The sequence below is a fragment of the Vidua macroura genome, chromosome 2 (genome assembly GCF_024509145.1).
Source record: "Vidua macroura isolate BioBank_ID:100142 chromosome 2, ASM2450914v1, whole genome shotgun sequence".
Taxonomy (NCBI): Eukaryota; Metazoa; Chordata; class Aves; order Passeriformes; family Viduidae; genus Vidua; species Vidua macroura.
Window position 1 is genome coordinate 5,149,450 of NC_071572.1, and position 20,560 is coordinate 5,170,009.

Consider the following 20,560-nt stretch of genomic DNA (forward strand, 5'->3'; position numbering starts at 1 on the left):
TCTTGAGGCTCAGCTTCCTTAAGTGCTTCCCCAACTGCTTTCCCTGGAGCCTCTCTTCAATTAAATGAACACAAGAACTACCAAGTTTTAAAAGCCAAGCCACCACTCCTACCCAATATCAAAGCACTTCACATGGCAGCTTCTCACCCTTTCCTGAGACCCAAAAAAAATCGTCATCACCAGTGCTGGCTGTTCCAGGTACAGCCCAGCAGGTTTTCTCCCCACACCTTCCTTCAGAAGACTGAAATTACAGGGTTTTCATCCCAGCTTCATCCCACCATGGCATTTAGGTGAACTACCAAGAAATTTGCCTACCTGTTGCTGAGCTCTATTACTGACATTTCAGCATCTTCCATGGGAGAAAGGGAGAAGCTGTCAGCAAACCAAGCAGCTGGGCCCCACATCTGTATTTGAATGCAAAAATTCTACGTGTCCAGACACTCCAGAGAGAGCCACGCACAGTGCACAGGTTAATTCTGAGTACTTTTAATGGACTGTACAGATTTCCACAGCTGGTTTTGTGAAGGACATTATATTCCACATGAACATGATACCATCTGGCAGATGAACACATCTTCTGCCCCCTGATGAAGCAAGTGGCTCCATAAGGCTCTTACTGATAATTTCTCAAGAAGATGTATCTCTTGGATAATGAAAACAGAAAAGTTCTCGATGAAAAAAGCAGGATGCACTCCAAATTTTGCTCCCAGGCCTCTGGAATGATTTTCACACACACCAGTAGGATCATATTGCAATGGAAGGAGCTTCCAATAAGACACCACTGACTGACATGTTTTACTTTGCAGCATACAAAATTAATTTTTGCACTTCTTCCTACAGAGATATTCCACAAGTAGGAAGTAATGGATTAGAAGCTAGGCAAAATCCCAACCATATGAACCAAAGTTAAAGGATAAAAACAGAGAAGGTAAAGTCTCAGCTAAAACCTCTCATAGCCAGCAAGAATTTTTTCTACACTCCCTTTCCCACACCCAGGTACACCAAGTTAGTTACATTAACTAACAGACTTTAAAAAAAAAAACTTAAAAAAAAAAACCAAAAACAACCCAAACCAAAAGTAATAAAAACAAAGTTGCATCCACTTTAATCAGCGTGTCTCCACTTGAAAAAGAAAGCCTGAACACAGTAGGCAAAAAGAACATCCTGTTTCAAGGAAAAGACCATCTCCAATATTCATACAATGTGCATCAGAGATTCACAGGACTGAGCCACTAACACTGTATTCTGCTAGAAAGTTTAGGTGTGTTGTAAATGCATTACTTGCTGCAAACAGGATATTGTCATATCAGCCTGCCTGAAAACCTGAATAAAATTTTAAACCAGTCCTTTTGCATAATTCACTTTTTATATAAAAACAGTCCACAGTTGGATCACTTCCTTTCCTCAAGGCAAAGGTCACAAGCTCACAGCAGTCATAGTGATGGCTCTTCAGTCTTCATCTTTTTTTTAGCCTGTCCACTGGAAGCATGCTGCAGATCCTGCCTCTTCTTCTTCTGCTGCTGTAACCTTCCCTCCTTCCTCTGCAGGTACTCGTCCATGTTATCAAAGGAGGCCTTGTAGAGGTGGCTGTAGTAGCTCTCTGCACCAACAAAACCTGTAGTTGGGCAAAGCAAGAACACAGGTGTTAATTCCCTCAGCGGTCTCATCAATGGCTTCCTGGACTTTAATTTTAGATAGTGTCATTCCCATTCATTTACTGTGCTCCTCTCCACTGTATCAGCCTTCCAATACCTCAAGGGGCTTCAGGAGAGCTGGAGAAGGATTTTCACAAAGGCATGTAGTGACAGGACAAGGGGGAATGGCCTTAAGCTGAAGGTGGGCAGATTTAGACTAAATATTGGGAAGAAATTCTTGACTGTGAGGGTGGTGAGGCCCTGGCACAGGTTGCCCAGACAAGTTATGGCTGCCTCAACCCTGGAAGTCTCCAAGGCCAGGCTGGACAGGGCTTGGAGCAACCTGGGATAGTGGAAGGTGTCCCTGCCCATGGCAGGGGGATGGAATGAGATCATCTCTAATGTCCCTTCCAACCCAAACCACTCTGTGATTAAATATCAACATTTACACTGTGTAAGCCTGATTTGTGTTGGCAAGCACCTGTTCAGCATTCACCAGCCAGGCACAGCCTCCACTTCCAAGCTAAAAAATTCATACAGAGTCAAGCAGCTCACAGTGAAGCAAAGAGAGGCCACAGCTCTCCTCAAACTGGACACTTGCAAACTTCAGGGCTTCTGTTTTTCAGCTGCTGAAGTTGTTCCCTGAGACCCAAGCACTACAAAGGGAGTTGCCACCTAACTGTGCTTAGCTGGATTTTCTCCTAGAGTATGAACTTAAAAGAAGGACAAAGGAGCAGACTTCAAACAGTCGTGTTCTATAGCACATAAATTCCCAAGCATTTGTTCCAATGGCTTTGTTACACCTTCTGTGAATTCAGGGTAATACTCCTCACTGCATCTCCAAGACTGTAGGTTTAGCTGAGTTTAGCAGGGAACTAACTGCTATCCAAAAATCCCTCATCAGATTGTTTCTGTAGAAAACACAGAATGAGACCAGCTGGCTCAGTCTGTATTTCTAAAAAATTGTTGGAATGGCACTTGACAAAACCAGTTATCTCCAGTTCTCATATTTTCCCACTTACCAAAATTATCTTTAAAGGACAAATGAAGAGAAATCCAGTTCCTGCTAAGGTTTGCTCCTGAAGCTAAGTGTGCTACTCCACAGAAACCCACATACAGCATCCCCCTGTTTCTGGGCAGACAAACAAAGCAAGTTTCCCTTGTGGTACTCAACAAAGCTCACGCTTTCACTTTCAGGGGTGTTGCACTTGTACAGGCTTCATTGGCCTTTGGCCCTGGGAAAAATTGCATGCTGCCAGTTTGAATAGCCATGCTGCTCTCCACTTGATCAGTCTGCATTAAATCCTTTTCTGGGATCAGTCATAGCACAATGCCAAACTGTTTAATGCGTACAAGGGGGAATGGCTTCAAACTGAGAGTGGGTTTGGATTCAGTATTAGGAAGAAATTCTCCCCTGTGAGGGTGGTGAGGCACTTTGAACAGTTTGCCCAGAGAGGCTGTGGATGCCCCATCCCTGGAAGTGTTGAAGGCCAGGCTGGATGAGGCTCTGACCAGCCTGGACTAGTGGAAGGTGTCCCTGCCCACAGCATTCAACTGGGTTGTCTTTAAGGTTCCTTTCAACCCAAACCATCCTAGGATTCTGTGATACTTCCAGACTGACATTGCATCTTAAATCCTACAGAAACCTCAGACAGGTGAGAAAAGTTTATAAAAGGACAACATGCAGGGACTGGGACTGAATTCCAACAATAACCATCACTTGTTTCAGAAGATATAACTACCTTTAAAGCACTAATTATGCATTGAAATAAGCGCTCATCAAGTGAGCCTCCCCTTAGTAATTAACAATAATGAACCCTCTCATGTGAGCCCTGCTCCTTTCCCAGCTGCAGATGAGATGGTGACTGCCATTTCACACTTGTTTGTTCCACGGGCTAATTATGCCCAAAACCTCTTCCCCTGCCTGCTCTCTCTACTTCTCTGTGCTCATTTCCACTCAGACCTCATGCTCCTAATTATCTGCCTGGCTGTAACTATCAAGTCTGCAACATCTCCATGCAAACATCTCCCTTCCAATGGAACACCTGACTTACAAAGACTGCATCACCTTAATTACAATTTAATGACCAACTTAATGACAGCTACATGCTAAACCATCCAGTACCAGATATTAAGGAGACTTTACACCAGACTGAACATTTCTGCAGCTCTTCCATCTTTACATATGGCCACCATGAACAGACCATAAGACTGGTGGGAACTGTACCATGTTTTTTAAGGAAAATTCCAGTCTCCCAGCAAAGTATTCTATGAATGAAGATTCAATACATAATTGAGATTTTAGCACATGCCACAGCCCTTCTCTACCCTGCAGCCACAACCACTGCTATAGTTTGAGCTGGGTGTTTTTTTACAATACAAAAAATCCTGGAAACATAGGGTGCTTCTGAATGAGGAAACCAGGCATTATTTTTCTGACAGAGACTGGGAGTGGGGCAGGAAGCAAGAAGAAAATGAGCCAGCCAGACACTAAGCAATGTCATAGATTGTCCCATCCAGGGTCACACCTTCCAGTCACAGCATGCTCCACATCCTGCCCTGCCAAGGTGGACCCAACAGCCCATCTTTACAGCAGAGCTGTTCCATCCTGTCTCCACTGCACCTGTGATAAAGTCTCACACCCAGGCAGGAGACAAGACAACAAACACCAGTGTTTGATACCACAGCAGTAAGACAGACTCCAGCAGCTCTGCCAGAGGCTGTTTGGATGCATCCCTGTGATAAGGTGTCTATGGAAAAGGTATAAGGCTGCAATTCAGCTCTAAATACCTACATGGTTCTGTGATAACAGAGCCCTCAACAGACTTCATAATCTGCACTGACTTCCACACCAGACAGAGTGTGATGGAACTGAGGAAAGACTGACTTCAAGAGCCAGCTGAACTGACCTGAACTCCAATCTTGTTCTAAATCTTATGCTTCAGTTGTAAAAACTGTACTCCCTAAACCTTTAGGCCAAATTTCTTACCTTCAAACACTGTCCAGTTGTCTTGAATGTATTTTGACATCTTCTGTAATCCCTTGTCATCAGTTACAGCCTGGGAAAAGAAGGAAGGAAGGCTGCATGCTATTTTGGGATTAAGAGACAATTTCATGTTCCATAGCATGCTGAAAAATGCAACAGCTCGCAGAAGTGTGTAGTGAAACAGAGCAAGTGTAAAACCTCCATGATCTCTTCCAGGCTCCTTTTTTCTAGGACTGGTATTGAAACCAGGCCTGAGATCTCAAGTTCTCCTAGGAAAGCTTTGCCACTTGAACAAAGAAATTGATTCCCACTTACTAATCTGTGAGGAAAATAAATATCCCAGGGAACACATTAGGGTCAAAGAACACACTCAAAAGTTTCATTAAAACCTCTTCACAACCAGATCATAATTAGCTGGGGACTTACAAGGATAACAAATGAGTTTCCAGTTTTTTAATAGGCAATAAAAGAGAACTTGATAGCACATACCCCAAATCTGATTCCCTGTTTTCATTGAAAATAAAAGTAATTCCCTTACTGCTCCCAGGATGCCTTGTCCTGCAAAGGATCCCTCAGAGGCAGGCACAAGGAAAGCTGTGTGGGAAGAATTCCTGAGCAAATCCAAAGGGATTTTGTTGGTTTGTGTTTTTTTTTTTTTTTTTTTTTTTTTTTGTTTAATCATCAAGTGTAGCCCACAGAAATCTCAGGCAATGGTTTAAAGTAGTGAGTGCTGATGAGCACTCTGATCCTGCTGTGCCAGATGGCAGCTTTAGCTGAGAACACACATTGGTGTTCACAACAAGCTCTTGACACCTTTGCATCGTACACAGGTGAGAAAAAAAATGAGATGTGTATCTATGGCTTTTACTCCATCTCAAGACAGAGAGAAAGGTGCCTTTTTAGCTTTTATGGAACAGCAAACTCCACTTCTGTTGTGGCCTCAAGACATCACTAAACACTCAGGATTTTCAGCATTAAAAAAGTACCTTCCACTGTTCATCACATGCTCTGTACAAAAGAAGAGGAGCTTCCTTGTCTTCCTGCAAAATCCACAGGTCTCCCATTTCCTCAAATGCAATGTCCCAGCCTTTGTGTTTCAGAGAGATTTGCTGTTTGTAAACCAGCTGCTGGGCAGTGGCATCGAGCTGAAAGATGTAGACTGTGGGAATACTTTTGAGAGGAAAAACTTAATTACCATTATTACCAAATCCACCTACAGGCATCACTTGTACAGCAAACTACAGACGCCCACTCCCAAACAGAGCCAAAGCCAAGTGGTTAGAATGAGCACTTCAAATGCTGTTTGCTTACATGATCTGAGTCAGAAGCTGTAAATACCCAAAGTGTCAAACAGCTTTTCAAGTGTTATGTGAAAGAAAAAGCAGCCAGTGCTGCCTCCTCTTTAAAGGAAAGGGTAGTAAAGGGAATTTCATAAGGATTACTAAGGACTTTTATGAGGAGTGCTGCATTGTGACACACTGGCCTATAGGGCTGCACTTGAAGGTAAATATGCAGCTGAGCACCAGCCAAAATAAAACATCCCCTAGCTCTTGTACATCCCATCCTCATATTTCCTCCACTGAGGGAAAGGCATCACAAACTCTACAAAAATTAACTAAGCCAGGTAACCCTTGCACTCCCCTCTGCAGTCAGAGCAAGTCCAGGACAAAAAGGCTCCCTGGGAGGCCACAGGCATTCCTGGACACCTGGAGATCCACAGTACCAAGAACTCTAGGCTCAGAGAAAGCCAGGACAGCCAACAGGAAAAGCTGCTCATGCCTTTGCAGTAGTTGTGATGATTTTAGGCATTATTCCATCTATTCTTACCTGTCACACAGAATGGCAACATAACCACTTTGGCAGCAGTAGGTTATTCTTGACACCGTGTATTTCTATTAGGAATAGAAAAAAAAAACATCCTTGTAAGTTGAGGCCATTTATGGGCAGAAAATTCACATTCCATTTCACTATGAGCCTTTAAAATGTAGTAGCACATATCTTAATTTACAGCAAGTTAAGCAACTTAATTACCTTCTAACTGCAGTCAAGGTTATTTTTGTACCAGTGTTTGCTGTTTTATGAAGTTTTCCACAATTCTCCCTTCCACACTGCCCAGAGATCAAATGTAAAGGTTTGAGTGAACCTACTCTTAGCAGACAAACCAACAGATGAAGGAAAATACACCACCTTCAAACATTCTCTCCTGCAATGCTAATGACAAAAACATTGACATTAAGCCTGCTCAGGCAGAGTATCACTCCAGCAGCCCAGACATTACAAACACGAGCTATTAGCTGCTGTTCTGTTTGTTAAAAAACTAACATAGTGATGCATAGCTAATATCCCTTATATCCCTCCTGTGCTGCCCCTGTTCTAACCTGAGTCTGGTGAAGCCATCCTGCTCCACAGAAAATGTGCTCTGAACAACAAGGAAGGCCTGCCTGAGGCCATTTTCCTCATTAAAAAAAAAAAAAAAAACCTAACAAAAAAAACAACACAACAAAAAAATCCCACATCACACTCCTAATTTAGAAGTTATACAGTTTTATCTAGGAGAGAAGCAGCACCTTTGCTGCACAAACCATTCTACTTGAAATACAAAACAACTGATTTGAGGCTCCTGGAGTGGGAAGAACTTGGGAGGAGTAGAAAAACTGCAAAATTATGTCCTGGGGTGCTTTTTCAAAACTATTATATAATGTGAACAGCAAAACTGCAACAGCAAAAGGCTGGTTCTCTAGTGTATTTTATAAGCAGTGACAACACCAACACTGCTGATGACTAAAACCTTCCATGTAGAGAAGCAGAGAGTTATTTCCTTTAGGGCAGGGAAAATACATCTTTTTGACACTCTGCTGGCAGAATTCTGATGTACCCTCAAATATTCATTTTTTTAACCTCCACCTCTTTCCCTAACACATCACTGGTGACTGGACAGAACCTCTGGTTCACTAAGTTAGGGTAAATTTGGGAGTTACCTCAGGATTTTACCCTTGCAGCTACCAGCTGATGCATAGGCATTGTCAGGGTGCTTGTTTCACAGTTTTGCAATCCATGTAGGAAAGCAAAACAAGCTGTACAGCTTCCAAAAATTCAAGTCAGCAAGTTTAACACCAGAAGCTAACTATTTTGTCAACAGCACATGATGCAACCACTAAGAGATAAACCAACTGTGGGAAAGAAAATTAATTCATGGTGTAACAGAGCTGAAAACAATTTTTTTTTTTTCTCCAGCACATAAGAAAAATTGTGTGATACGGTTTCATAGGGGGAAGCAAGAACAGCATGCACATACTTTTCACTCATCCCAACCACCTGTTTGGACAGAAGAGGAGCACTTAATAAAAGATATTATCAAAAGGACTGATCCTTTCAGAGCTCCTGGGAACAGATGGAACTGATCTCCTGCTACGCTGAAGAAATATGAAGTTATTAGTCCATATTTAGCACTGGGACCCAGGACCCCTGTTTCACCAAAGATGGTTCCAAGTACCAGGTAGGATGAGTGGGCTGAACCAGAAAGGCTCTGTGTAGCTAATGTGGCTAAATGCTGTTTCTGCAGGATGGAGAAACTTACAACACAGCTTTAGAGTAGAACTGACAGCTCCTATTTACTGTAAGCCATGAGTGGGTTCCTCAGACACTTAAAGGAACAAGCTAAAATAGATATATATGTATATAAAAGCTGAAACCTGTGCTATTTATTTCTAATAACAAAGCTCTGCCTCTCTGCCTGTTGCTTGACAAACATGCAGGGAAGTGCCCACCTACACAGCCAAGTGCTTTGTTTGAGAGACAAAGGCCTCTGTGAACTTAAATTAGGCAGCAGCTCTCTCCCAATCCCACTGGAGGAGGGAGGAGGAGGCTGTTTTGATTTAAACCAGGTTTTATTCACAGCTGGAAAGAGACAAGAAAATGCATCTTCTTTCCAAGTTCTTTCCATGTGTGGGTAAGTTAAAAAATCAGCAAAATGAATGCAAGACCCACAGCAGTATCATGGTCAAGGACAGGGCTATGAAATCAGTTGAGGAAGGGCTACAAGAACATTCTGTGACAAACAGATGTTCACTTGATGCTCTCTGAACTCAAGACAGTATTTATATGACACTGTTATCAGCCTGCCAACACCTTAAAATTAACTTTTGATGTCATCTGTGAAAAGAGGTGACCCTATAAAAAATTAATGTACTGGTGCATTGGGGTAGAGTTGTGCAATTCATGTTCTGGACTTTAAACAAGCTTCTGCTGTCAAGAGGATCAGATGAGGTGAAAGCTGTGAAGCAGAAAAATATTTATATAGCACTATGGAATTAAGAGAATTACTCCCATTCTAGTGGGAAAATGAACTGAGGATCTGTAAGCCATCAGCTGAAACCAATGCTACACTGCTCAAAACACTCCTACATTCCCCAAACAGACACATATTCATCATCTGCCAAGCAAAATAAGCCCACATTTCTGTGCTCACATGACCCACCATTACTGATGATTCCATCCTCATTGAGCTTCAAGCTGTGTTTAAAGCTCCAGTGCATTCACACTGGCTGTCAATGGTAAAAATGAAATGTAACAATACAAAAAAAGAAAAAAAAAAGAAAAAGCACTTCTATCCCCATCTGATCCCTGGCTGCAGAGTCCTTTGCAGACACTGTGCTTGTTACAAGCTGCAAAGTGCTGGCTCGAGAGATTGTGTCCTTAAATTCAGACCATGAACGTCACTCTACATTGTGGAGATGATCTGTGACATACCTGGATGCACAGCATGACTAAACACTGTCACCAGATGTCACCTCTGGCATTTCTAGCACTATGATGCCAGCAGAACACAAGTCTTTTCACTGCAGAACACCTGTGAGAGTGAGCAGTGTCCAGGATTTCACAGGACAAGTCACAGGCCACCATGTGGCTTCCAACAGCACCACCACACGTGGCAGTGGATGGAAAAACTGCAAGGCACTGCAGGAATAAGGTTTATTACTTAATTACTGTGTTCTATTTATTAACCCACAGTTTATGGGCTTTCCCCTTCTGTCTTTGATTACTCACACTGGTGCAAAGAAGCTAAATGGAAACTCCTCAAGCAAAGGGCACCTCCAATTTCTCCTGAGGCTACATCAGCATGAAGAATATCTCATGGAAGGGATTTTATTAGGGGGCAAGGCAAGTATTACTAACCTACATTTAAAAACATTCTAAGAGAGTTGGAATGGTTTTTTAGATCAGTTCCTACCTGCAGCAACACGTTTCTTGACATTTGTTTACCCAATGCTACATTCCAAGTTTACTATATAGTTCAATATTTATTATTTTTTGATTAACTTGTTTGGAATCAGTGGAATTAGGGTTCAATGTCAGATCTAGCACTGCTAATTTACTCACAAGCCATCTTAATAATGCCAAGCCAGTCTATGCAACAAATAGTATTTTTAAAATTAATCAAAGAATTCCCCACTTCAGTTAGTTGCTTACTTGTCCTCAGTGATTCCATAAATCTAGAAGGCAAACTGTTTTAAAATAAACCCATTATTCCCTCTAAAACAAATGCTCAAATCCTGCTGCATCCAGAGTATCAGTGGATACCAGTTAGATGGGCTTGTCACCCAGTCTGTACCTTTTTCACTTTTCAAAAACCCCAAGAACAGCTTTCTCAAAGATTTCAAGCACTGGCATCCAGCTGAAATGAGGCAGAGACCCTGTGAATGTGTGTGAGAGGTGTGTGGCTCAGGTGTGTTTTCAAGAAGACTCCCAAGTCCAAGGAGCAGGTTAAATTGTCCATATGGGTATCACCCTGAATTTCTGCTAACAGGAACCCAAGAGCCCAACCCTTGGCCAAACCCAAGATTTCCAGTATGTAAATGGGACAGCTGTGATGAAAGTGGCTCCCCAGCTGCTGGGAGGTGAAGCACAACACACTTCCACCACCAAAACCACAACACGAAGGAGGGAAGGCAGAATTTGCAATTCAATTTCTGCCTGGATATGGATTCCGCAGTGGATTTGCCTCAAGAGCCCTACATGACTTCCCAGTCACCTGACAAGTGGGAGGCAGCTGAGGTCTGCAGGGAAAGAAGTGCTTTTAGAGATTCACATGAAAAATCACACACAGCAGGATGGGTGGTGAGGTGAACTCAAATAACCCAGCAGATGAGTAGGTGGTTTAATTCCATGCATGCAGCAGGGACAAGGACAATGCTATTTCACTGCTAATTGGTCTTATGCCACATTAAATTACAAGAAAAAAAAAAAACAAAACTACATTTCAAGCATTACCAGAATAACTGCTCACATCAAGTGAGCATCTCAAATCCCAGCAGCACCCCAAACTTGTGTGTGTAAGACTGCTGATGTACAGGCTGGAAGCTCAGGAGAGCTCCTGGGGTGCTCAGTTTTTGTGTAGGACTCACACATTTAAATTTTGGACACTGTCCAGCTGCAAGAGAACCTAAAATAACAAGCCCAGCATTTTGACTCCACAAGGCACTACTGCAGGTCACTGGTTAAAAATATTACAAAGCTTCTTTTTGCTCAGGAAAATTGCAACTTTAACACTTGGAATTCTAAGCATTTAAAAAAAAATGGGTGAATGTTTAGATCTTCACAGTATCACAGGATGCTTTCTGCTTAGGAGACTACAACACCTGTGGTTTTGGAAAAAAAACTTCAAGTGAAGGTTTTGTTCACTGTGCAGAACATAAATTTGGGAAGAATTAGAAGCAGCTTCTTTTGGTCACTGCTTGGCACATTTTAGAAATTTACACAAATCACAGGAATGGATATCAGGGACCGTCTTCCCAAAATCTCAGACTACTGTAACATTTTTTGTAAGTTCTAAACCCAGTGACAGAAGGGAAGCACTTCTAACAAAACGCAACCAACACATTTGGCAGTGCCAAGGATCAGGAGCACAGCAAAAGCACTGGCACACATGGACATACCTGGTCTGGTTTGGTTGCCTGAGGCCCACAGATGGTACTCAGCTGACAGCAGTGCACTTCTTCTCCACTTTTATACTCCCAAAGTCTCAGAGTGGAGTCCTGGACAGATGGAAGTGGACACAAGTCTATTACTACCAGCACTCAGGCAAAGAGAGGCCACTCCTGGCCTTCACCTAAACCCTGTTTCCCTGAATAGCTCCTCAGAGGAGCTGCTAAATAGTCACTTAGTTAAGACCTCAAATTGCAAATAAAGCATTTTAATTAACGTAATTTCCCCTTGCATTCTAAATTATTCAATCATGCTAATTTTAATTTTCCTTTTGAAGTGGAAATTGGGTAGCTGGAGGAGGGCATTTCAAGCCTGTCTCAGACAGCACAGTCATGCATGTGCTCAGCATTTTAATGACAATTCTTCCAGGCTGCCCTTCTCTGCCCCAACCAAATTCTCATTTGATTTAGCAACCTCCTGAAGAGAGACTAAACACCTCTCTGGAAAAACAAAGCCAAGAGCATTTACTAAGAGTGAAATACAGCCATGTGCAGCACTAGCATTAGAGCTGCTTCAATAATTAAGAGGGACAAGAGCCTTAGGGAAGTCAGAACAGCAGCTGAAATGAAATGCCAGGAGTTACTGTGATCTTTACATCTTCAGAGGAAACATTATTTATTTCCTGTGCAGTTTTGGTAGTCTGGAGAACAAAGAATATTGTCTCCCTTCTTTTAGGCCAGCTCCATCTCTGTAGAGATGTGGCATGGCAGCAGGATGCCATCAGTTCAGGAACAGGGCTGGAGAGGGAAGGGAGGGAACATTCATTTCTACAGTTCTCATCCAAGAAGACAATGTCTGTGCTCCAGAGCAAGAGTTAATGGTAATTTCACCATCCCAAAGATGCCTTTTACTATAAACACAGTAAAAGGTTCTTATGTGATCCAGAATGGCTGAACACAAACAGAACCAGGAAAAAGGGGGCAGGAGGAGGAAGGAGGCCATGCTGCAAACCATGAGAGATTATTCCAAGTATCTCAAGGAATTTGGCCAAAACACAAGTATAAATAATAATAATAATAAACCCAAACATACATACAAACAAACAAACCCAATGCTTCCAACACTTTTTGGAAGAAATTGCAATACATACCCCAGAAGCTGACAACAGCAGGTCAGGACAGTTGGGTATTACAAGTATTTTGCTTACAAACCTAAAGGAAAAGCAACCAAAAATTGAACTCTCTTGCTTGACGCCCCGGTCTTTAAACACACACAGCAAGAGAAAACAGCAGTTTTGAAGAGAACCTTACAATAAACAAACAGATTTTCCACATCAAGATAATTAGGAGGAAGAAGTAAATGTCACCAGTACTTAGTAAATATGCACTACACAAACTACTGACTTTCTGCTTAATAAAGAACTACGTTTCCCCATTTGCACTCAGGGGATTCTACTGAGCTCCTCCTAGCTAAGAACACTGTCATTTAGATCAAAAAATGCCAATGGAGACAGATTTACTCAGGCAGCACATTCCCCTTTCTCAGTTCATGATGCACATTAAAAACATGAATCAACAGATCCTTTAAAACACAACCAAGAAGGCTCAGCCTCCAGAGTGCCACATCTCTCCAGACACAGTTGGGAGATCACTTAAAAGCAATCTTTAGAGAATTTTAATGTGGCAGTGCCTACATTCAGCCAGAAGTTCTGTTTTCCAGAAGTTGGTGATCCTGTTTTGTCTTTGGTGAGCAGTGATGACCTGAACTTCTGGGGATCATTATTATCTCAGAGCTCACCAACCTCAAAAACAGTGACCTGAGCAGAACACGACCTGAATGGGACAGTCTTGCCTTTGAAAACAGGCATAGCTTTAAAGCCATACAGTGAAAAAATAAAAGGAAGAGATTTGGTCACTGTAATACAAACTTCCAGGACAAAGCAGGCACAACAGATCCAGCAAGAATCACCATGAGCCCCACTGAGAGAAGAAAATACAGGACTGTGAAACGAGACAATTATTGCTTTATGTAACCCTTTTTTATTAATTTCTAATTAAATTATTGAAATTTTGAATCCATTTCAATCAATTTACACTGCTTTTTATTCTGCAACCACTAATGAACACCTTGGACACTTCCAGGCGTGGGGCATCCACAACCTCCCTGGGCAACCTGTGCCAGTGCCTCACCACCTTTACAGTAAACAATTTTTTCCTTGTATCTAATCTAAACCTACTCTCTGTAAGTTCAAAGCCATTCCCCCTTGTCCTGTCACTCCAAGCTCTTACAGCTCTCTCCATCTTCCTTGCAGGCTCCCTTACTTGAACATATTTCATACTGCAGTCTCCAGCAGGCTGCAGTCTGGTGTCCAGGCAGGCATGCTCTATCCACCCTGGTGACACAGCCAAGTTTTTTTGTTTTGCCACAGAACCTAGCAAGTCTGAGTTCTGCACTGAGATGACACTAATTTAATTAGCAGATGTTCAAACCTCAAAAGACAGTTCCTAAGACTTCCCTTCCTAAGACTAAGATAGGCTCCATCCTGAGCTAACCATTTTTGCAGCCTCTTTTAAGCAGCATGTAGAGGGAGATGATTCTGCTCCTCTGCTCTGCTGAGGCCCCAGAGGATGTTGTGTCCAGCTCTGGTGTCCTGGCTACAAGAAGGACATGGACCTGTTGGAGCAGGTCAGAGGAGGCCACAAAAACAAGCAGAGGGCAGGAGCACCTCTGCTGTTAGGAAAGGCTGAGAGAACTGGGGGTTGTTCAGCCTGGAGAAAAGAAGGCTCTGGGTCTGCAGCCTCCCAGTTCCTAAAGGGGTCTTATAAAAGAGATGGGGACAGACATTTTTAGAAGTGCCTGCTGCAATAGGAGGAGGGATAAGGCTTTAAACTCACTGAGACTCAGACTAGATATAAGGAAGAACATTTTCTCAATGAGGTTGGTGAAACACAGATTGTCCAGAGAGGTGGTAGAGCCCAATCCCTGGAAACATTTGAGGCCAGCTGGGACAGAGCTCTGAGCAACCTGATCTTGCTGAACATGTCGCTGCTCATGGCAGGGGGTTGGACTGGATTACTTTAAATATCTCTTTCCACCCCAGGCTATTCCATGATCCTACCACAGACCAAGCTGTTGTTTAATGTGATTTGAGGAGAAAATTTCACCCACAGAGAGTGGATGAAGGTGCTGTGCAGGGAATGGCTGCACACACACAGGGGCTCTGGCACACAAGGCACTCACTCTCTGTGTCCCATGCAGTAGGACACAATACTGTAGGGAGCCTTTGTCAAGCTGACTCTGATCTTCTCATCTCTGTCTGCAGTTAGGATATACCGGTCGTCAGCACTCAGAGCCTGTTGGCAAAGGGAGAGCTTTAGTGCCCAGCAGTTGAAATTTTCCTTAACTAAGAAAAAAAAAAATCTCCTCACCCCAAAAGGCACGTACAAACATGAAGCCACTTTTTCCACCAACAATGGAAGCGTAAATCTTTGTGACAGTAACGTTCTCACTAAGACAAGCAACACTGACTTCCAGGTCCAGTGAAAGCCACTGAGCCCCAACAGCACAGCTGCAAGACCCCTTCCATCTTAAAAAGAAACTTATCACACCAAAGAGCTCAGCTGACATGGCAGAGTGGATGAACTCCCATAGGCACTCCGTCACCAAGACTTCTGTGACTGTAACATAAAGATTTTTTCAACACTCATAAGCTTTTTTCCTTACCAAACTCTGCCAACACAAACTCAGTAGGAAGAAATCTGGACCACATTTCATTTACATAATTAAAAAAAAAAATAAAAAGCAAACCACAGATCTGGGATGAGAGCAACAATGAGAGACTCAAGCACAAGCAGGAATGCAGGTTTGTAAATACACACACTTACCACATCCAATAGCAGAGAGACATGACCCAGCTCAAGTTTTCCATCTGCTTGAGGTTCTGTTATTGAGTAAGAATAGACATCACCAGACTTATCTGCAACAAAAATCTTATCCTCTGCAGCTGTGATAACCAGGGATGTGCATCTCCTGTTCACAAACCTGAAAGACAAATGGCACAGCTTGAACAGCTCTGGATGGCAGCTTCAGCAAGTCTGAAGTTAAACAGACCAAGAGGCTGGGCAAAAAGTTCTCAGATGCAACATTACTGAAATGGCAGCAATGAGAGGAACACTATGGGGCTGAAATAGCACTTTTGAGTCTAGTAAATGAGTGACTTATGTAATAGCAAACACCTGGGGTGGGGAGAGGACCAGGAGACCATTAAAAGCTGCATGACTGCATTTTGCTTTGGTATTTTCTCAACTGAGCACCTCACCCAGGCAGCATGCCAGGATTCTAATGAAGGCTGGTAGACTTCCTTGCACTCTACATCATAAAAACGTGAGTTAAACACGTAGAAAAGACAAGGAAGGATTTGTCCTATTAGGAGTCCTTTGCAGCAACACTTTTAAAAACTGTGTAGGAACTACTCCAGTTGCCACTCTGTACTGCAAAGGGTAGCCCTTGATGGAGAGCCTTGGAACTCTTTTCTGCTCATATCCCAAGTCACAGAGCCACAGACTCCATGCTCCTTGTCCAGACAAAGCTCTGAACTTGAACTCTGAGTTTCCCTCAGCATCTGCCATCATCTCATAGCTCCAGCTGCCAGTGTAGCAGGTAACAGCTTTCTTACATCTACTCAGATAAACGTAAGGACCACAGATGCCAGAAAGCACATCCTGTGGGTTAGCACAGGACTGTGGGCACCAAGGATCATAGGAAATGGATATTTATTTTCACCTACTCTGAAATTCAGTGGCCATGTGGAGGCAAGAGGACAATACACTATGCTTCAGGTAGGAAGAGAGAAATTCCCACGACTTTTTAGTGGCTGTTTGAAGGAACACCACAACAACAGGATCACAGGCAACATAGTTCCAAAAAAGGTTATTTTGCCAACCAGAAAGTCCTGCTCCAAGTTCACTGTGATCTTGAGCACAAAGATTCAAAAGTTCCCCTTTGTCTGACACAGGCTGACTACAAAGGCCAGCACTGTGTGACACCTTTACACAGCTTGCCACAAAACACGAACACAAGTCACATAGCTCAAACTTTGGCATTGTTATCCATGCAGAAAGCCTTTTGTCTGTATTCCCAGTTTCCCAGTATGAGGTAATGACATTCCCAAAAAAATCCAGCTGTGGTCCTAGTTAAACTTTCAGCAGAAACTAAAACACCAAACAATTATCCAGTGGTATGTTACAGGCAAGGCACACAAGGCAGGACAGCAGGGAAGGCAGGACACAGAATGAACAGAATTGGGCATTTCTGCTTTTATCACAGAACATCCTGAGTTGGAAGGGACCCACAAGGATCATTGAGTCCAACTCCTGGCCCAGCACAGGACACCCCAACAATCCCACCATGTGCTTGAGAGCATTGTCCAAACCCTTCCTGAGCTGTGTAAGCCTTGGGGCTGTGACCACTTCTCTGGGGAGCTGTTCCAGTGCTCAACCACTCTGGGTGAAAAACCTTTTCCTAATATCCAACCTAAACCTGCCCTGGCACAGCTTCATGCCATGACAGCTTCCTCACTACAGCAGTGTTTAACCCCAAGGGTCCATCCTGTATTCAACACACAGCTACAGAGACTTGATTTTTTTTTTTTTTTTTTTTGCAACCAGGGTCTCACATTTGTCAGAGACCAACAGAAACAGAGATGTCACATGCTCAGGTACTTTCTCAGGAAGCCCTTCACAATCCTGGTTTTTCCTACAGAGAATTGTCACAAGCAGCAGCAGAAAACTTGGAACTGGAGGACCTCTGGTGGACAGCTACAGGCTGTTTCCTCAAGAGGAATGTACTGAAGAAAAGCAGCTGCAGCATCTCTAAAGATGGGCTTTTTGAAATGATCATAACTTTTTTGAAAGTTCACAAACTTCCCAAAACTCCTCAAAATCAGAAGGAACAGAGAATGCACTCACTGAACTGCTCAGCATCAGTCTTACAGGCCCAACCCCAGTGCACCAACAGTGAACAGAGTTTTAGTTCTTAAAGATAAAAAAACACTGGGTTTGGAATAAGGAAAGAGAGTATCCTTCCTTGGACAGTGATATTAAACATCTGCACTCCCATTCTCGGTGAGGGGAAGACCACACATCAATCCTTGACAAATACTCTGAATTCCCAAAAACATTGAATTTGTTTGAGCAAGAGAATTAAAAAAAAAAAAAAAAGGAAGCTAAGTATTAACAAATATCAACATCCCAAATACTCCCATTTTAGAACTCAAAATCCATCAGCCATAACTCCACACCAGCATGCACCATCCTGCTTCCTTACCTGACACTAACACATTCCCAGGAAGGCTTTGTACGGAACAGAATCAGGCGTTTGTTGTCATCTGTCAAGGCAAAATAACCTCCTGATGGGGAGAAGGCAAAAGCCAGGATGTCATCACTTCCTTTATCTGTCCCTTTTCCATCCTGCCTAATAGAGAGAAGGGGACCAACAGTTCACAGCCTGATAGCTACTAAATTCCCTCAGGGAGCTGTTCCCAAACCACCAGGAGCGTGAGGAACAAAGTAAAACTTTAAACACTTTTATTTCTGCTTAAAATGTTGAGCCAACACGGACACTGATGCAAAGAAATAAGCCAAGACAAAGGAAATTGACAGATCTGAGCCTGTTTAGAAAACAAAAGTTTGTGCTGGCACATCTTGATATAAATTATAAGGTACAAATATATATACAAGGAATAAATATATACATAAATTATAAATTATTTCTCTATGAGGAAACCAGTAAAATGTTTCCTGTTTGGCTACAAGTAAAACAATGTCCAGTGGTTGAATCTAAGCTAAGAAAAATACTTTTTATTGTGTGTGTGCTTTGAATTCTTATGACTTACAGAACAGATCTGGAGAACTTTGTGGATTTTTTGGGTCTTAGATGTCTAACAAAAAATGCAGGACTTTTCCACAAATGTCTTGACTGACAAGAGACAGAATTATTGATTTTGATACTGTTGGGTTTTTTTAGAAAAAAAGAGAAAAAAGGTGCACAAAAGTGGAATGAAACTCTGGATGAAACAGAAACAAAAAATAGATCCATATATATCCACCAGGGTTAGCAAAACCAACCCTTCACCTGCTCAAGGAGTCATCCTGTGGCTTCCTTTTACTGCCTTCACAGCCACACAAGCTCAGAGATGCACCCTCCAGGAAAAGAGCAGATTTTCTCACCCTTTCTCTCCTAAGGGCTGCTTCTCTGCACTGCTGCAATCGTACACAAAGAGACTGTCATCCCTGCAAGGGAAAAACAAACCTAAAATTACTGGCACTGAACAACCAGGAGCTTAACTATGGAGAATAGCAACTGTTTTGTATGATTCTCTTCTTTCAGTTATTGGGCACAACTGCCCCCCATCTCGAGAACCACCTCTGCCCAAGTGGGCTCCCAGAGTGCTACAGATGTGGCAGAAGCTTAAAATTTTGGAGTGTGTGCACATGTCAAAAAGGAAATCCTCCCCTGCTGGTGAAGTAACCCTGTATTTTGCATAAGTTTTATTTCTGTCAGACTCAGCACATCTGTCAGTAGCATTTACCCAGTCACAGAATCACAGGACTGGTGAGATTGGACGGGACCACTGTGGGTCATCTGGTCCAACCTCCCTGCTCAAGGAGGGTCACCCCAGAGCACAGGATTGTGTCCAGACAGTTCTGGAATATCTCTAGAGAGGGAGACTCCACAGCCTCTCTGCACAATCAGATCCAGTGCTCGGTCACTGCACAATTAAAATGTTCTTCCTCATGCTCACGTGGGACTTCCAGGGCATCAGTTCTGCCCCTTGCCTCTTGTCCAGTGCTGGGCACCACAGAGCAGAGCCTGGCCCATGCTCTGACACCTCCCTTGAACACCACACAGAACCTCAGAATCACTCGGGTTGGAGAGGACCTCTGCAAATCACCCAGTGCAGCCCCCTGCCCAGGCAAGGTCACCTGCACAGTGACACAGGAACGTGTCCAGATGGCTCTGGAATGTCTCCAGGGAGGGACACTCCACACCCTCCCTGGGCAGCTGTTCCAGAGCTCTGCCACCTCCATGGAAAGAAATTCATCCTTGTGTTGAGGTGGAACTTCTTGTGGTTTATTTTATGGCCATTGCTCCTCATCCTGTCACTGGGCAACAGGAGACGGAAAGAGTCTGGCACCATCCTTTTGGCACCCACCTTGGAGATATTTGTATGCACCTTCCTTATGGACATAAAATAGACCGTTATTACATATATGTATATATGTGTGTGTGTATATATATAAAAAATAATATTCTATACATTCTAGGCATTTCTAGTTTTATGCATAATGTCAGACATATACATGTAACATATATACACTACATATACATATGTTTTCCATAAGTTATGTACACATATACACTGTTATATATAAAACATATGTATATATAACATATGTGTATATAGATAACATATATATATGTGTGCCTACATAAATATGTAGTGTGTATATATATATATATATATATATATATATATATAGTGTGTCTATATATAGTGTGTGTATGTATAAATATATAGTGTGTATATATCGGTATATATTCTCTATGCTATATATAGTCCAAATGGGGGAGCACAACCGTGACAGAAAAACCGCCAAGGCTAGAAAGTTTCAAAGTGGGATTTCTGTATCAGAAAACGCTGACAGGGAGCTCGGAAAGGCACCAACCTCAGCAGGGCCGGCGGCTCCCGCACTGCCGCAGCACCTCCCCTCACCCCACACGGGCCCCTGCGAGCCCCCTCAGGGGGGCACCGGGCGGCCTCCGCCGCTCCGGCCCGCCAGGCCCCCGCGCGCCCCGCGGTGCCCCGGCCCCGCACGCCCCGCACTGACCCGCTGTGCCCGGGCCGCGCCGCCAGCAGCCGCCCCCCGCCGCTCGCCACCGCCACGGCCCCGCGCAGCGCCAGCGCCGGGCGGGCCCCGGGGCTGCGCCCGCCGCCATCGCCGCCCGCCATGCGCCC

General features: G+C 43.3%; 1 protein-coding gene across 1 annotated transcript; it reads right to left on the reverse strand.

Annotated features, from left to right (window-relative positions):
• Window positions 1–470: 470 nt before the first annotated feature.
• Window positions 471–20,554, reverse strand: WDR4 (WD repeat domain 4). The gene is made up of 11 exons (XM_053971302.1): window positions 20,433–20,554; window positions 18,771–18,833; window positions 17,869–18,015; window positions 15,429–15,585; window positions 14,785–14,897; window positions 12,695–12,755; window positions 11,556–11,654; window positions 6,448–6,512; window positions 5,607–5,790; window positions 4,624–4,693; window positions 471–1,615 (listed from the first exon to the last, which is right to left on the reverse strand). The coding sequence occupies exons 1-11, from the start codon at window positions 20,552–20,554 to the stop codon at window positions 1,434–1,436; spliced, it is 1,263 nt and encodes a 420-aa protein (XP_053827277.1). The 3' UTR covers window positions 471–1,433.
• Between the last annotated feature and the right edge of the window lie 6 nt (window positions 20,555–20,560).